We start from the raw sequence: 17,138 nt of genomic DNA on the forward strand, positions 1-17,138 counted from the left end.
AGGGTCTATACTACGGTTAAGCTGAATGGTTTACAATGAGGAAATTACAAGGTATGGCACTTAGCAGATGTGTAATAAACGACAACTATCTTTCTGGTTTTTGCCTAGCTTTACATTTTGATTATTTAACATTTTTACTTGTCTAAACCCTACTCACTTTCCAAGGACCAGCTCAAATGCCATCTTACCCTAAGTTTTCCGAGGAGGAAGGCACTCTGGACCCTATAAAGTTCCAGGCTTTCTCCAGGACCTCAATCAGAGCCCTTATGACATTCTACCAGCACTGCTAGACTATAAACCCCTTAAGGGCAGGGACACGCCTGATTCACTTTTTAAATTCTTAGAACTGTGGTTTACATTTGGTAAGCTTTTACTGTGGCAGCCTCCTGCACTGCAACACACACCACCAGTTTAAGAGATAAATACCGGACTACTTTTGCATCCTGTGTGTGGTGCTGGTAGAAAAAGTTGTTTCAGGTCTCTAGGCCTTGTTTGCTTATTTGTATAATGGTAATCATACCATTCACCTTATTCAGAAGGCTACTGTGAGGAATAAAAGAAACAGCATGCAGAGAATAAAAGGTAACACGTCTGTGCTTTTTCTTCCTTCCCCAGTACGCAGAGGCAGACCAACGCACCATCCCATGCTACAGCACAGTACTCTACACGTACGTTATTAAGCACTTCTCACAAACTTTTATCATCAGTTCACACATCTACCTGCCTCCCTTGGGGGCAGAAAATCACTTTGCTCTGTGGACTGGCTTAGAAAGCTGATGCTCAGTGAGTGAAGAGCATGTGTATCGCATGCTCGCTGAAAAGGTCACAAAATGACATACTCGCCTTTTCTACTTAGTGACAAACTTAGTCTACATTTTAAAAAGTCAATTTCTCAAAAAAATTTTATTCCCCATAGTGGCTTTTCCAGGTACAAAAACGATGCTAGAGAATGAAAACGTGACTGCATGAAATTTAGAACTGCGTCCCTAATAGTATATCTGCCCCTAATTTAAGTGTACTTGCCCTTTGGAAACATCAGGTCTAGCAAGTGCACTGCTGCGCCAGGTATCAGTCAAGTGCCTCCTGCTCTAGACCCTCTCTGGCCTGCTGGAGACACGAGGACGTCTCTCCCTTGACAGCTGGCATGACAGAAGTGCCACCGGCAGAAAGTAGCACTCCAGCTCTCTGTGGCCACTGGCCCCCAGCGCCCCTTCAGGCTGCTTCTCAGGGGCTCCCAGGCGCAGCCCCGCCCCACAGAAGGCTTCCCACAGCTTCCCAACCCATCATGGCCCCTCAAGTGCAATTCTCGGCCACCAGATGGGCCTCAGCTGCGAGCCTCCAAAGACGTCTGGATGCCAGATTTGTTTGTTCCTTCTTTCCTTGCTCCGCCTCAGTCTTAGGGGTAGTGGCTGTGCCCTCTACCTGCGGTTGCTGTATTCTTAGAGTTCTCTTAGCCAACTCCCCATTACTCTAATCCCACATTAGAGTCAGTGGTTCCTTACACCAGACATTCCCTGTTCGAATTCCTGTGTGGTTTCTGTCTCCTAGTTGGACTCTGACTGACAGAACTAATATGGTTAAAATACATGCTTCATTAAAATAAAACAAATTCAACTTGGTTAAGTCAAGGATTTTTTTTTAACACAAGCCAAGTTTAGATATCCTTAGGAAAGACCTAGTTTGTGCAATATTTTCACAAAAACAAAGCTAGGTGCAATTTACATTTTCAAAAAATTGAAAAATAAAATGGAGCATTTGCTAATTTACAGAGAATAAATGACAGAATATTAAATTTAATAGCAAGGAAGATAGCAGAATGTGGTTAAAAATAGCATCTCTTTCCTTTTTTCCTCCCACTCTTGGGACCTTCCTGAACTAGTTTGTTTTAATGGTGGAAAATGGCTTAGAGTGAGAAGAATCAGAACGAAGAAAACTGAAGTATAAACTACCTCTCAGAATGTCTCAGTATGCTGGAACCAAAGAGGTTTTCTGTGCAGTGTTTTCTAAACAGTAGGCTGTAACCAGTTAGGTCATGAAATCAATTTACTGGATTACAACTAGCAGTAAAAAAATGAACTAGAACAAACCAGCAAATATTAGACTGTATGTACTAAATAAAGTTAGGATGAGTGCTGTTTGGAAACGATTGTTTTAGATATATATATATGCACTTACACACATATCTGAACCCTGGGTTGCAATGTAATATGTTATTGCAGCTTGTAAAAAACAAACTTGGAAATTATTCTCCAGCATCTCATCCAATCACATATCCAATGAAAGAACCCATCCACAATATTTACGTTAGTAAACACGGCAAGACGAATCAGCCAAAGAATCTAGAATACTTCTATTCTCATTTAATGAACATTTACAAGAACAGGGATCAAGGGAAAAATATGACTGAATCATCAGTTGGCAATTTAACATATAAATAAATAAATATACCTTGCATACCATGAGTCATCTACTAGGTGACAATTCTATTACATAAACCTCTTTGCAAAAAGATCTTTCAAATAGGTAAAATAAGGATGACCCTGTATCCTGGTTTGCCAGGGACAGGCTTAGTTATTCCTGGTGCCCTGAAACACTAGGGATCAGCCTGGACGATGAATTACATGGTTTCCCTAAAGCGCTGATTCTCAAAAGTGTGGTCCCCAGAACAGCAACATCAGCAATCTCTGGAAACTTGTTAGAATGCAAATCATCAGCCCCGCCCCAAACTTAGTGAGTCAGAAACTTTGGGCTGGAGTCCTGAAATCAGTGTTTTACCAAGCTCTCCAGGTGATTCTCATGTGCCCTAAAGTTTGAGAACCACTGGCCTAGATATAACCAATTAAAATGCTGGTTTCAGTGTCTCATCCTCTTTAGTTTTCCAGCTACACAACTAGTGTGACGCCATTACATGCTTGGTATAACAGAAAACAGTGAAGTATGTTTCACCTCGGTACAGGTTAAGTTCAAAACAGGGTTATCCTGGTTTCCACTTAGTGTCTTTGGCAATTCCTCAGCTTAGAACAGCTAGACTACCTGATGCCTGCCAAATACCCAAAGGACATGCTTCGCTATACACAAGTAGTTTTTACTGCAGCTATGGAGTCCTACAATTGAGTTTATGCTAACATACTCTTGTCTTATGTAAAATATATGCCTGACTTTTGACATTCTGAAGGTGAAAATAAGCTCCCTCTTCACACACAATCTTATCTGACCATAACAGTAAGCCTATGGCATCAGTAAAGCAGGAATGATAACCTTTTTTTTAAAATTTTTTTTTTTTGCCATGCGGCTTGCAGGATCCTAGTTCCCTGACCAGGGAATTGAACCCAGGCCGCGGCAGTGAAAGAGCTGAGTCCTAACCACTGGACCACCAGGGAATTCCTGATAACCTCATTTTGAAGATGAAGAAACTGAGGCTTAAGTGACATGCCTCAAGTTAACACAGTAAGAGGCAGAACTGAAAGTCAGAATCAGGTTTTTTAATTCCAAGCCGTATTTTTCCACTATACTGTCCAACCTCCTGAGTTTGTTCTCAGATACATATTACTACTTGCAACCAACACCTCTCCTAACTAAAAAGAAGATATCTCACTTACCAGGTTATTAGCAGCAATACTAAGAGGAAGAAGGGAAATGTTCCATAAGCTAAATGACTCTGACAGAGCAGAAATTTAATGAAGGAAGGAGGTTTTTAAAAAAATGAATATACAGCTTCCTCGATGTTGACTTTATCCCAAACAACAATGTTCCAGTGAATATATCAGGTATACTAACATACTTCAATCTGACCATTTTCCTAATCCTTTCATAGGTAAAGATTCCAAATAAGAACTACAGCATCTCAGAAATAGATTTCAATGAAGTAGTTTGAAGATGATACTTTTTCATGATGCTGTGGGAAGGAAGGTGTCTGGATGTAAATGTACAAAATAATTACTGTACAGTAAGTTTATTGTACATGATCTCTAAGTAGTATGTTACGATATAAATGGGTATCAGAATTAGAGGCCGTAAGCAGAAAGATCTATTTCAAGCAGCTGCCAGATTAAACTAATAAGAAGTATGTGATAACAGTAACTAAATCAAGCTGCTAAAGCCCCAAACATAGACTTGGTATCAGTCGACAAAGATAACGCTGAGACTAGCCTGTTAAATTTAAGTACATGAAATACATACCGAGCTCAGAATTAAATATTCTTTCTAAATTCTTACTTTTAATGGAAGGTGATTTGTGACCTTCCATTGTGGTCACATGTGACCTAGGCTGAGCCAATCAGATGTTCCTGTTCAGAACTTGGAATCCTGAAGGAATACTTCAATATCAGGGACCAACAAGCGAGAATTCACGGTGGCTGCAGAGGAGGTGACAGACGACTGGCAACGCATCAGCATCTGCTTCAGCAGGGGTTTGGCTGCGCCTTTGCCTTCCTTGGTTTCGTCATTTTCAAGCTTGATTATATTGCCTTCCTATTAGCTCCATGGAGCACCCAATCTTTACAATAAAATCTTCCTCTGCTGAAGTTAACCACAGTAGGTTTCTGCTATTTGCTACCACAGACCAGGACTAACAGAATCAGGAACTGACTGAGTTAATAATGGTTCAGCTATGCAGGTTTTTTTAAAAGAATGAGACAGATTTACACGTGATGATATGTTAAGACACCCAAGATTTACCCTGAAGTGAAAAAAATAAAGGTATAGAACAGCACAATTTGTATAATCATATTGGTGGGATTGGGACACACACACGCAGGCTTAAAGATGTACAGAAAATTTCTAGAAGGATACACAAACCATTACTATACTATGTAAAGTGGTGGAGTATTTAAATTTTCATTTTTTACCACAAGCATTCATCATTTTTACCATAATAAAAAAATGTTTTTCAAAGAATCTATTTTAGCATCAAACACTATATAAGCAATACTTTTACTGGCCTCATCCAGTGACCTCCATAGCCATGTGGCATTTAAATAACTAGCAAAACTTCTAGTGTGACCAGAAATAGTTACATTAAATATTGGTCTGCTAAGAAAATTAGAAGCCTGCAAGTAAAATAATGTGTTGTGAAATAGAAGATTTTGATTTCTTTTTTTAACTCCTAAAAGCCACTAAAGAATAAGTAATCAGCAGTTCTTTTAACAAAACATACTCATGGCTAAGGCTCAAAATTCACATATTCACGCTCACATCCAATACAATTTTTCCATTTCTCAGGTAAATTCTCCAAGAAAGGAAACTCTAAGCCAGAGAGGACAGGGGAAAAAAAGACCGAGAAAGAAAATAAGGTTAAATGGAGGAAAGGCCTCAATAACCTTTGTCAGAAACCTGCATGAAGGGTTGAAATTTATCCCATTTAGAGATGGGGAATAAGGCTTCTTCTGTGAAGCGTCCAGAGGACACAAAACCGACTCTTGAAACTGCACCACACAACGCTCTTCACGGTACATGGTCCCTAGATTCCTTCAGTCTTCACCCCCCAGAAACCCTGACAAAAACTCTACACGACCACACTCTGGATCACGTTCCTGGTATAAAGTCATCTGCCCTTCTTGGCAAAATAAAAGACTGAGGAGCTCAGCTCAATTCTCTGTTCTCCACACATAACAAATACAAAAATAGGGGCAAAAGTACAAACTGATTCTACGGGATTATTAGGTGGAAAATTTCTCAAACAAATGAGACCATGCCTGATCAAGTCACATCTGATCTATCATTTGTAAAATGTGGCCAAGAGCTATCTAGGATTACTGTGAGAAACATACGAAAGCCATAGAACAGTATTCAGCATATAGTAGGTGCTCAATAAATGTTTACTGAAAATCCGAATCTGTCATGAGCCACTCACTCCAGTCAGAATGAACCTTCTCCATGCTCCTTTAGTACTCTCTGTACATACACATCTCTATTACACCATCTTGTAATCTCTGTGGCAAATTGGTCTCCCCTCTAGGGTGGGGCAGTCTTGTTCGTTTTTCTAACTCCAGCACAGGAAATGCTCACATAGTATCTTACATTTCTTTAAAAAGAAAAAAAAATTCGAATCCAATCCCCTACTGTTTGCATATATATTATCTTCCAAGCCCTAATGTGTCAGTCAAACCTCTGCTTGCACAGCCTCGGTAACAGACCAACTCACCACTTAACACACTCTTTCCATTTCACAGGCAGTCTTCTCTTCCTGGTCCTGGTTCTGTCCACGAAAAGCCACAAAGGGTAAGTTTAAGTCCTTTTTTATATGACAGTCACCTAAGTATTTGAAGGTCATTACTATATTCTCCTTTGCCTTTTTTTTTGTTGTTGTTAAAATGTTTCGGTTATTTCAACCATTCCTAAAATGTCATGGTTGACAGAGACCCTGACTGGTCTCTGAGCACAGACTCCAACGTGCAGATATCCCTCTGAAATAAGTTTCCATAAGCGAATTGCAGTTGAGTCCTGACAGAGTACAACCATTACCTACCTTGTTTGTATATCACACTTCTACTAACCTAGAGCCACGTTTATTCCTTCGTTGGCTTTATTACTCATCTGAATCATACTGAATCTAGTCATGTAAAACTTTTTAGGTTTTAGACATATCCTGCTATTTAACCAGGTGACCATCATCTTGTATTTGTATGGTTGTTTTAAACGTAAATATAGGGCTTTCACTTCATTTTTATTAAGTTCCATTTTGCTAAATTTAGCCAATCATTCTGGCTGTCAAGGTTATTTTGGATTCTGTCTGGTGTAATCCACACATCAGCTCTTTCAACCAAAGTGGACTTTATCCAAGTTCTTGCCAATACAAAATATAAAAATCCAGGACTGAATATAGCAGCATGCTCCCTCCAGCTTGCCTACATGGGGAAGTCCTTTATGGATACAGTCATTCAACCAATTAAAAATCTACTTTTTAGCTGCAAAACCAGAAGAATTTCTTCACCCTATACCAAAGGTTATCCTGAAAAAGTGTAACAAATACCTTCCTTAAAGGACTGGTGAATCAACTCACCAGGCACACAACTACTACTGCTTTAACTTGTAACTAATTTCCCTATTTATTAATCTTTGTATCAAGTAAAGCTTTGAGCGTAAGTGATTTTGGACACATGTACTTTTACTTTGCCCTTTGAAATGGTTTAAACTGAAACAACAATACTTCGTCCAAAGAGATAAGAAGACAACCTTTGATCAACAGATTCATTTATACTGAAGACTTCTGTAGATCTACAGAACTGCCTATTTCCAAAAGGGTTCAAAATTGAGAGAAAGCATTCAAGAGGTACATCAAGGTACCAAGAGTGAGTGTAGGAGCCCACTATCAGCCTTATCACCTCCTTCCTGAAGACCACTGAAAAAGAACACCTCCTACCTGATATTCTTCTCAATCTCAAGTGGCTCATGAGGACATCTGAGCTTGGAAAAGACGTTTTCTTTTATGCAGTCCAGAAAGAATTTCAGGATCAAAGAACTGCCATTTTGCAGGTTAACATGTGCTCTTGCTTCCTTCAACTCAAGTAACTACAGTTTGAGGTCAGCATGGTGAACAGCTTTTTCTATAGGCAAGACCTCCCCAACTAACTAAATTTTAGGATACTCAACAAATTAGAAAAAATTATCTCTAAAATATTGCTATTAATGAAGCACTTTGCAGCTTAAAGGCATCTGTGCACAATGTTTATTTCAAACTCACAAAAAAATCCTGTGAAGTAGCTAAGCCAGACATTACTACTAACTTTTTCTAGATGAGAAAACTGAAGTTGAAGACGTCTGAACTTTACCAAGGGACAAGTAAGCAGAGGAGCTGTAATATTCTAATTACAAATACCAGGCTCTTAGACAATTTTCAAGAGTGCTGTCTAAGATAAAATACCCAGAAAGGACTTAGAATAATATATTGTTTGCCTTCTAGATGCATAGTAGTTATTGCTAAAGGTGGACAAATGCTAAAGGGGGAGCCATCCATCAATGTTAATAATGCTGGAGGCCACAGAGCAAGCATAAAGGCACCACTTACACTGATTTATCAACTGTAAATAAACGAAGGGAAACAAATCACTGACACTGGAGTTTCAAAGACAGCTACAAAGTTAGGGGAAAAAAACCAAAAACCAGTGCTAGAGCACTGGTGAACAACCCTATAGAGTGCACTAGCCGGTACTGTACACATTTTACAAAGAGAAAACTCAGGAATTTAAATTAATTGTTCACCTGCACAAATGAGAGTTATTGGCAGGTATCCTCTTTTCACATTGCCCTATAAGGAGCAGGTGACACTATACATGCTTGGGAAATCTGACCACCATACTGCTTCCTGTGTGGGACAAGTGCTGCCTCTCCCAAAAGCCCATGGCAAAGGGGCATGCCTGTGACCTATGCCCTGATCCCTGCGAATGGCTGAACCAGGCTGGTGCCTAATAGTAGATAAAAATTAAAATTCCCCAATGATTAAATTCTCCTAGTAAAAGACAGCCTCTCAGATTGAATTTTTTAAAAATATATCACTGGGCTATATAAAAAACAGGTTTAAAAAAAGTGACATAGGGCTTCCCTGGTGGCACAGTGGTTAAGAATCCACCTGCCAATGCAGGGGACACAGGTTCAAGCCCTGGTCCGGGAAGATCCCACATGCCACGGAGCAACTAAGCCTGTGCGCCACAACTACTGAGCCTGCGCTCTACAGCCTGTGAGCCACAACTACTGAGCCCGTGTGCCACAACTATTGAAGCCCGCGCACCTAGAGCCCATGCTCCACAAGAGGCCACCAGGACAAAGAGTAGTCTCCGCTCGCCACAACCAGAGAAAAGCTCGTGCGCAGCAAAGAAGACCCACGCAGCCAAAAAAAAAAAAAAAAAAAAAAATTAAAAAATTTTTTTTTAAAAAGTGACATAGTAGGGCTGAAACAAAAATTAGAGTTGACTGATAACTACTCTGGAGAGTGATTCAGATTAGCTGGTAGAGCTGAAGAGGGGCACCCATTCCACTCACAGTTCCACTTGAAGGTGTATCTCCAGAACTCAGCACATGTGCTCTAGGAGCAGGCATGAGAATAACCCATGCAGTGCTATCTTTTAGAATGCAACGGAATATAAAGAAAACTAAACTGATCAAGCAATAAATACCAACAAAATAGAGCAAAATATATTAATATAGATAAAGCCCTGAAAATAATTTTGAACAAAACAGTTTCAGAGCAAGTACAGTAAAATTCCATTAATATGAAGTTGAAAAAAATACAAAAAATACTGTGCATTGTTTATAGGTACATACATATATACATATGTAGTAATCATTTGGAAACTTTCATAGGAATAATAAACACCAAATTCAGGAGACTGGTTACCTCTAGGGACAAAGAGGTGAAGCGCATACAATGGGCTTCAACTGTATCTGTAATGTTTCCTAAACAAAACAAAACAAACAAAATACCTCATTCCAAAAGAAAAAGGAGAGAGGATAAAATAAGTATACACTAGGCAAATATGAACAAAAAGTTAATATTTAAAATTAATATCAAATACTTGAATACTAAAAAGTATACTACCAAATACACAACATGTAAAATTATAGGGGAACTTAAATAACAAAGGAATAATTAACTTTTCAGTGAGATATAATGCCCATACACACCTTACAAATTAGCCCTCAAGTTCACTGGGGGTGGAGGGGGTGGAATCAATTTGACAAAACTACAAAACAAACAAAAAATCCCCCAAACTCACCCAACCATCGTAATAGGAGATATTTACATCTCGCCCCCAAATTCAAAAGACTATGAGGAATACAGAAGGTGTGACACACACAACTAGCAGGACTGCTCTGATGGACACGTATGGAGCCCTGAACCCACCACACACCCAAGAATATACTTTTCCAGCGCACATGCGACATATACAAACAGTGACCAAGTACCTGGCTACAAAATTAGTCCCAAATACTGAAGAATCAATATACACAGTCTATATTACTTAAGTGAAATGAAGTCAGAAACTAATAATGAAAAAATAGTTTTTTTAAAAGAAGAGAGAAAAAGAAAAAATATGTTTAAAACAAAAAACACATTCCTAATTATCTTAAGGCTCAAAAGAGAAGCCATGAGAGGAAAACAGAGATTTCAGAGTGTCCAGTTCCCCAAGACTTGATCACAGTTTTTCTTGGATTCCTCAGCACTCTTCAAATTCTTACCAAAACCTCTCTTCTTCAGCTAGCTGGAGGAGGCTTTTGTTCTTCTTAATCAAATGGGTCCTTCCTAGAACAGAATCAGTCCTTCTACATCATTAGTGGACTTGGATGGGCATATAGACTACATTAAGCAAAGCCGATAAAAATAGATGCTTAATAAAATGAATCTTGCTAAACAATTTTGAATCTTGTTAAAAAAAAAGTTGATAAAGTAAGGAACCTTCCATAAAACATCTAGTGGCAAACAAATATGGTTAAGTACAAAAAAACAACAACGTAGGCTAGGAAAGCAACAATTCGAGTCAAGGATGGCAGACTCTTTAAAGTATCAGCTGGCCATAAATGAGCAAGCTAAGCAGGGAAGTGGAAAAAAGAAAAAAGAAAAAAATCACCACATTAGGACACATGCAGGGCGAAAGAAATTACTTCTGTTATGAACAGCATTAGTCAAACACTATACAGCACTGGTCAAGTTTGGGTTCGTTTTTCAAATGTATATGGGGAAATTACTGAAACATTCAAAGAAGCAGAATAAAAAATGAGAATGAAATATTAACCATTTCTTGAGTCAGTGTTACACATATTATCTCATTTATTCATTCCGTTTTATAGATGAGGACCCCACGACTCAGAGACTGAAGAGGTTGCCCAAGCTCACAGAGCTTGTGAGGAGCAGAGAACAGACTTTATTCTTTTTTTACATAGAATAGTTCTGCCCTGTTTTGAAGAGTGGAGGTGGCTTCTGTTTTAGTAAAGGGAATTGAGGGACTGTGTACTCTCACGTCAACTCAACAGACCAAGCAGTTGGTGAGCCAACACAAAAGCCGTGACATGGAATTTGTGGGAATCAAGAAATGCATATGATACGGGAGAGAGAGCATGGACTCTGGAGTCAGAAAGACCTGGGTTCAAATTCCAGCTTGGCCACTTAATGGCTGTGTGATAGGACAATAAGTCTCCCTTTCCTCACCTGTAAAATGGAGCCTTCCTCACGGATATTACTGTTCAGATTCAATGAGTTATACCACTAGAAAAGGCCCTACGTGTATAAATATATTACTTGTATATTTACATTTTTCACTACTTTACACTGTATTCTTTTTAAGAAGAATCAGAAGAAAATGCCTTTCAAGACTCAATTAAGGAATAAGTATATGAATGCACGTACTTTTAAAAATGGATACTATAATTAAGGTAAATGAAAACAGGGTTCTCTGCACAGCTTAGTACTAAGTACAGTGCCCACTTCAAAAAGGTATACACAACACGGGTATTTACTGTTTCTACCCACTGCTTCTCCTCAGCCTGCCGTGGTAGGCAGAAAAATGCCCCACCCCCACCCCCAAAGACATACACACCCTAATCCCCGGAATCTGTGAATATGCTACCCTACATGACAAGAGGGAGCTTGCAGATTAAGATTACAGATCTCGAGATGGGAGATTATCCTGGATTATCCAGGTAAACCCAATCTAAGTATATGAGTCTTTAAAAGCAGAAAACCTTTCCCAGCTTCAATCAGATATGGGATGACTCAAGAAGAGTCAGAAAGATGTGACATAGGACTTCCCTGGTGGTGCGGTGGTTAAGAATCCGCCTGCCAACGCAGGGGACACGGGTTCAAGCCCCGCCACAACTACTGAGCCCTCGTGTCACAAATACTGAAGCCCGTGCGCCTAGAGCCCGTGCTCCACAACAAGAGAAGCCACCGCAATGAGAAACCCGCACACTGCAATGAAGAGTATCCCAGGCTCGCAACAACTACAGGAAGCCTGCGCGCAGCAACAATGACCCAACACAGCCAAAAAAAAAAGATGTGACATAAAAGGACTTGATCCACTGTTGCTCGCTTTGAAGATGAAGGAAGGGGGTCATGGGCCAAATCATGTGACGATGTGGGTAGATGCTGGAAGCCGGGAAGAGATGACAGCCAGCAAGAAAATGGACATCTCAGCATGGAACTCTATCCCTACCAACACCCTGAATGAGCAAGGACCCTCCAGAAGGGTACCCAGCCCTGCCAAAACCTTGATGTTAGCCCACTGCAACACACATCAGACTACTGATATGTACATGAACTTATGTAGAGCTTCAGAACTCTAAGATAATAAATTTGCATTGTTTGAGCTGCTAAGAATATTGTGGTTTGTTACGTTAGCAACATGAAACTAATACGCTCTCTAACTTGCATTAAAAAAAACTGCAAAAAATTTTTATGTAAGTGCCCTTAAATCCTTTCTGAAACAAGGACAAATAAAGTGGCCAATGCATGTAGCCTAACCAGCAGAGGCTACCTAGCACACATGCATCGTTTTCTGAGGCACTAACTCTGTGCCAGGCACAGTCTTGCCTTCAAGAACTTCACTCAGCATCATCCATCAATATTCATTTTCTCCCTCAGATTTGACCAGAAACACAAGTAACTGTCAGCTACCCCTGAAAAATGGCAGCATTTTCAAGACAGAACTGGAGAAACTTAGAGTTACATCATAGCTATGAAAAGCAGAAGAGGTGGGGAGAGGGAAGAAACAGTTTGCCCCAAAGGACATAGCTCAGTTTCTTCATCTATGAAATGGTAACCTCACACATACCAGTTGAAGGATTAAAAGATAAAAAGCTTTTGATATTGTGTATGAACTATAAAAAGTGTGGAGAATCCCTCATAAGAATCTACTAGGTAGACAGAGTGCCAAGAACTAACGTAATGGAGAATTCCATATAAATTCACCCTGGATATGCCTTAGGGATTACTTCAACAGAATCCCAGAAAGCAGAAAATCTTAGTTTTAGAAAAGAATCAATTTTAGAAAAACAGGCAAAAAGGCTCATAACTGACAAGGAGAGGAATGTCACAATACCACTACAAACAATGCTTTTAAAAAACAGATGTCCAGGACTCACTGCAGATCTACTAAAACAGCATCTCCAAGGACGAGACCCAAGTCGTTTGAGTTGAGAAACACCACAGGAATGAAAGGGGGTGTCTACGGGTGTATATAGCAGAGGGAATCTAGCATCTTTTTGCCAGGTGTCCTTTACTTACAAGTGAAGAATAACAGCTAGAATGTGGAGTATTTTCAAACCAGCAAATAAACGAGGCTGATGAAATCAAATGGGGAAGTTTCACAGAAAACAAAAAGTCAGAAAGAGGGACAAGGGCGGTATGTGGTTGCATCTCTTGCGGCAAAGGACACAGCCTCCCAGATTGAGGATGAGCAGAGAATAACAAAATGGAGCAAGCACAGCTGGGCCAGAGTGAGAGGGAAAAACAGCTAAGCTGGCAAAATCAGGATCTGCTCAAGTGAAACAGCAAAATTACTGGCTACCACAAGAGGAGGAGAGCTGTCGAGATGACATGGGGGAGGGGGAGCAGTGGGGGAGATAAAGGAGAAAATTAATTTCAGGTTGGCGCAGGAATGGAGCGCGGGCATAAAGGACGAGAGCACTAGCTAGAAGAGCGAGGGCCACGACTGGAGATGAGGACGCAGGTTCACCAGGAGAGAAGGGGAAAAAGGAATGAGAACAATAGGGCCACAGCCTCCGCGCTTCACTATAAAGTCTCAAGAGCAATATAAATATTAGGGGAAGCAAGCAGGACATAAACGGGCTAGGAGAGAAGGAGAAAGAGAAAGGGCAGTCAAAAATCCTGAAAGACTACAAACAACATGCATAAAGCAAAAACTTCAAGGAAATTCTAGATGATGTTAAAATGTATGTTTCAGGCACATTTTAGCTCTCTCATTTAATAAAACAACTAAACACATCTAAAAACAGGCAAAACTAAACAATATAGTTTAGGGATGTGTAAATGATACAACTGTGAAGAAAAGCTAGGGAAGGAATAATACAGAATTCAGGCTAGTGAAAGCCTGTCGGAGAGGTATACGATAAGGCTCTGTATTTCTCTGGAATGGGTGTTTGATTCAATACTACTCTTTAAAGCGTGTAAACATATAACATGCATATGTTTTTATATGCATGATATATTTCATAATTAAAAAAAACTTCAGTGGTATTTTTCTACCTCCCAATTTCCCAGTTTGTTTTCCTACTGCTTGTTTTCCAAAATAATCTAACAAACTTGCTCATATAATTATATAAAATGATTAGCGAGCGTTTCTGGCCTCAGATTTTGTAACAAGAAGCTGCACCTCAGGTCTAGTGAATCAAAATCGCTGGGGGTTGGGCCACTGAATCCTTCAAAAAAAAGAATGAAACCAACACCCTAGGTGACTCACAAGAATCTAAAGAAACTCAAGTTTGAGTCTCCCACAGGAAGAGGTCTTCTTTCTGTTACAGCCCTAAAGCTTTGGAGAATCAAATACCATTCCTTCCCCAAGTTCTCTGGGATTTTGCTCCTGCCCTCTCTCTAGTATTTTCAAGCTTTCAACCTCAAGTCTCCCCTATCCTAATACACACACACACACATCAGCCAACTTGATCCTGCAGCCAACTCTAAACTCACTCTTTCCTTCTCTTTCACACTCAAAGTTTTCTAAAATGGCCCACAGTATGGCTCTATTTTTAACTTCCCAATATCACTCTCTCTTTTAAAACCATCATTGATTGAGCTGCAAACATATACTTCCAATTACCTACTAGACATTTCCCCTTTGCTCACCTGGCAAATCCTTATGCATTCTAATTTCAGCTCAAATATCACCTCCCAGGTAAAGCCCTGCAGCACCTCCCCCAAGCGCCCATCCACTCATCTATTAAACATTTCTGATACAGAATGCCTACCCTTACTTTTAAGACAAAGCCAAAAACTTTCCAAACAAACAAAAAAATTAAGATGTACGTAGTAAAGGTGGTCAAAAGGTACAAACTTCTAGGTATAAGATAAACAACGCCTGTGGATGTAATGTATGGCATGATGAGTATAGTTAACAACAGTGTATTGAAGAGCTGAAAGTTAAGAGAGTATATCTTAAAGGTCTCATCAGAAGAAAAAAAACCTTTCGAACTATGTGTGGTGATGGATGTTAACTAAACTTATTGTGGTAATCATTTCACAATACATACGTTTATCAAATCATTAGGCTGTGCTCCTGAAACTAATACAATGCTATATGTCAATTATATCTCAAATTAGAAAATGCATTCAGATGATATGATAATGTGTGACCAGGCTGGTCTTGTTTATTTACTTATATAGCACTTGTCCCTGAAAGAGTTTAAGCAAAAACAAAAACAAGCCAACCAAACCAAACGGTGGAGGTGGGCAGAGAAGGAGGAAGAGTGGAGGTGACCGGCACCAGGCGACAGGGACGGGTGGGGTTTGTTATCATCTTAAAAGAATGAACGAATAGGAGTTGCTCAGGTGAAAAAGTTCTGACCTAACCTGTCTTTTCACTTTAACTGGGAGTGGGGCTTTGGGGAGTGGAGCACAGTAAGAAAGGGTATTTCAGACAGAACACAACCAGGTTTGTGCTTTTCTGTGCCTAGCTGAAAGGCAGGAAAGGGGAGGGAGGGTTAGTGATGAGATTAAAATGGAAGGCAGACGCCAGAATTTTAGAAGCAACAATTATAGGTTTACTACAATTTTTCTCTCCCTCTATACTTTATAATTATCTGCTTATAATATTAGTCCAGGCTTGTTAAAATCTAATTTCCACTTTATATCTAGGTTTAAATGACACATTTTCCTAAACAATTTTTCAGGAACAAGACATTACCAATGAAAAATTGTAAAGCTATATTTTAACTACATTTGGCCATGCAGTAAGAAAATGAACATTTCAACAGTATCATGATCATGTAAAACATTTTAAAAGTCTCTTCTGTGAAAGAGGGAACTCTGGAAAGGAAAATGTGTGCGGTACTTCCACATTTGTCCTCATTTTAGCTCTCTACTGAGAGAAGAGAAGGCTAATAATGATTGCTTCATTATTATAAGGGAAGGCTAGGGAAAGGGAGAATCAGGAAAAACAGTGATTTCCTTCTTTCTAAAATGTATATTTTTCACACTATGACTTTTTTAAAAATCAGGATGGATTTCCCACTACTGATTACTGATCATTTTTTTGCGTGTGGGGAGGGCCACATTAAGTGGACCTTACAACTACGGATATACTTTGAATTAAGAAAACATAGTAAAGGATTTTGGCCAAAGTTAATGATAGTAGTAAGAAAGTGTCAGAATTGGACTAAAAAATTCTTCTGTCAAGTTATTAATATATATTAGTAGGAACATTATGGCCTGTTTGGCTGTTCTTTCATCAATTTAATTAAATGTATGGAGCCTACTGTCCATCTTCTACAGGCTCTTCCTGGAATACAAAACCATACAAAACACCTTTTCTGCCCTCAAGAGGTATATAATCAATTATAAATGTCTACAGAACAGTCAGGAATTAATATCAGAAGAACGATACAAAGTGGGATACATCCAGATAAGGAGTGGTGGTCACTTCCAGCCAGGATACCAGGAAGGCCTGACACATCAAAAGAACTTAATAAACATTGACTCTGAAAGATTACAAAAGACTCAAGTGAAACTTTGAGGAATGACAGAATTTCGACAGAGAGGCACTCCAAGCAGAGAGGGTAGCAGAGGCCAGGAAAAAGCACAGGGCCTCAATGGCAGGAGGAAAGTGGAGACTCGCGAATAATGGGAAAGAAGGCTAGAGAAGTTAAACACGGGCTAAAATATGGAGTTTCCTGAAGGTCAAACTAAAGAACGTGAACAGAGGAACAGCCTCCGAACAGCTGTGTTTGGGGAAGGTTAGTCTGACAGTCAACTATACCACCTGAGCTGGAGTGGGGTGAAAGTAAATGCTGTGGACAGTCCAGGGTCAACTGCTCAGTGCTGGAACTAGGTGGTAACGGTAGCAATGGCAAGAAAGAATGTCGTCCCTTTGAACCGCCAGGGGACTGTTTTTGCATGAGGGCAAATTCCAAAAGAAGGGAGCACCGCCTTGTGAATGTTTGTAGCCCCCCTACTCCCAGTACAATACTTTACCCAC

General features: G+C 39.7%; 1 protein-coding gene across 6 annotated transcripts in view; it reads right to left on the reverse strand.

The window, feature by feature from the left end:
• The window catches only part of RAB2A (RAB2A, member RAS oncogene family), a 76,142-nt gene that overhangs the window by 56,689 nt on the left and 2,315 nt on the right, over positions 1 to 17,138 (reverse strand). The window contains exon 2 of one of the 6 annotated variants that reach the window (XM_089899124.1): positions 10,174 to 10,237. The exons of the other annotated variants lie outside the window; for them this stretch is intronic. Coding sequence (XP_089755250.1) covers positions 10,223 to 10,237 — 15 coding nt within the window. The 3' untranslated portion in view covers positions 10,174 to 10,222. The remainder of the gene's footprint in view (positions 1 to 10,173; positions 10,238 to 17,138) is intronic. 6 annotated transcript variants of the gene reach the window in all.

This window comes from Delphinapterus leucas, chromosome 17 (assembly GCF_059928025.1).
Source record: "Delphinapterus leucas isolate spDelLeu-1000000601 "Yukka" chromosome 17, BTC_Dleu_Yukka2, whole genome shotgun sequence".
Lineage (NCBI taxonomy): Eukaryota > Metazoa > Chordata > Mammalia > Artiodactyla > Monodontidae > Delphinapterus > Delphinapterus leucas.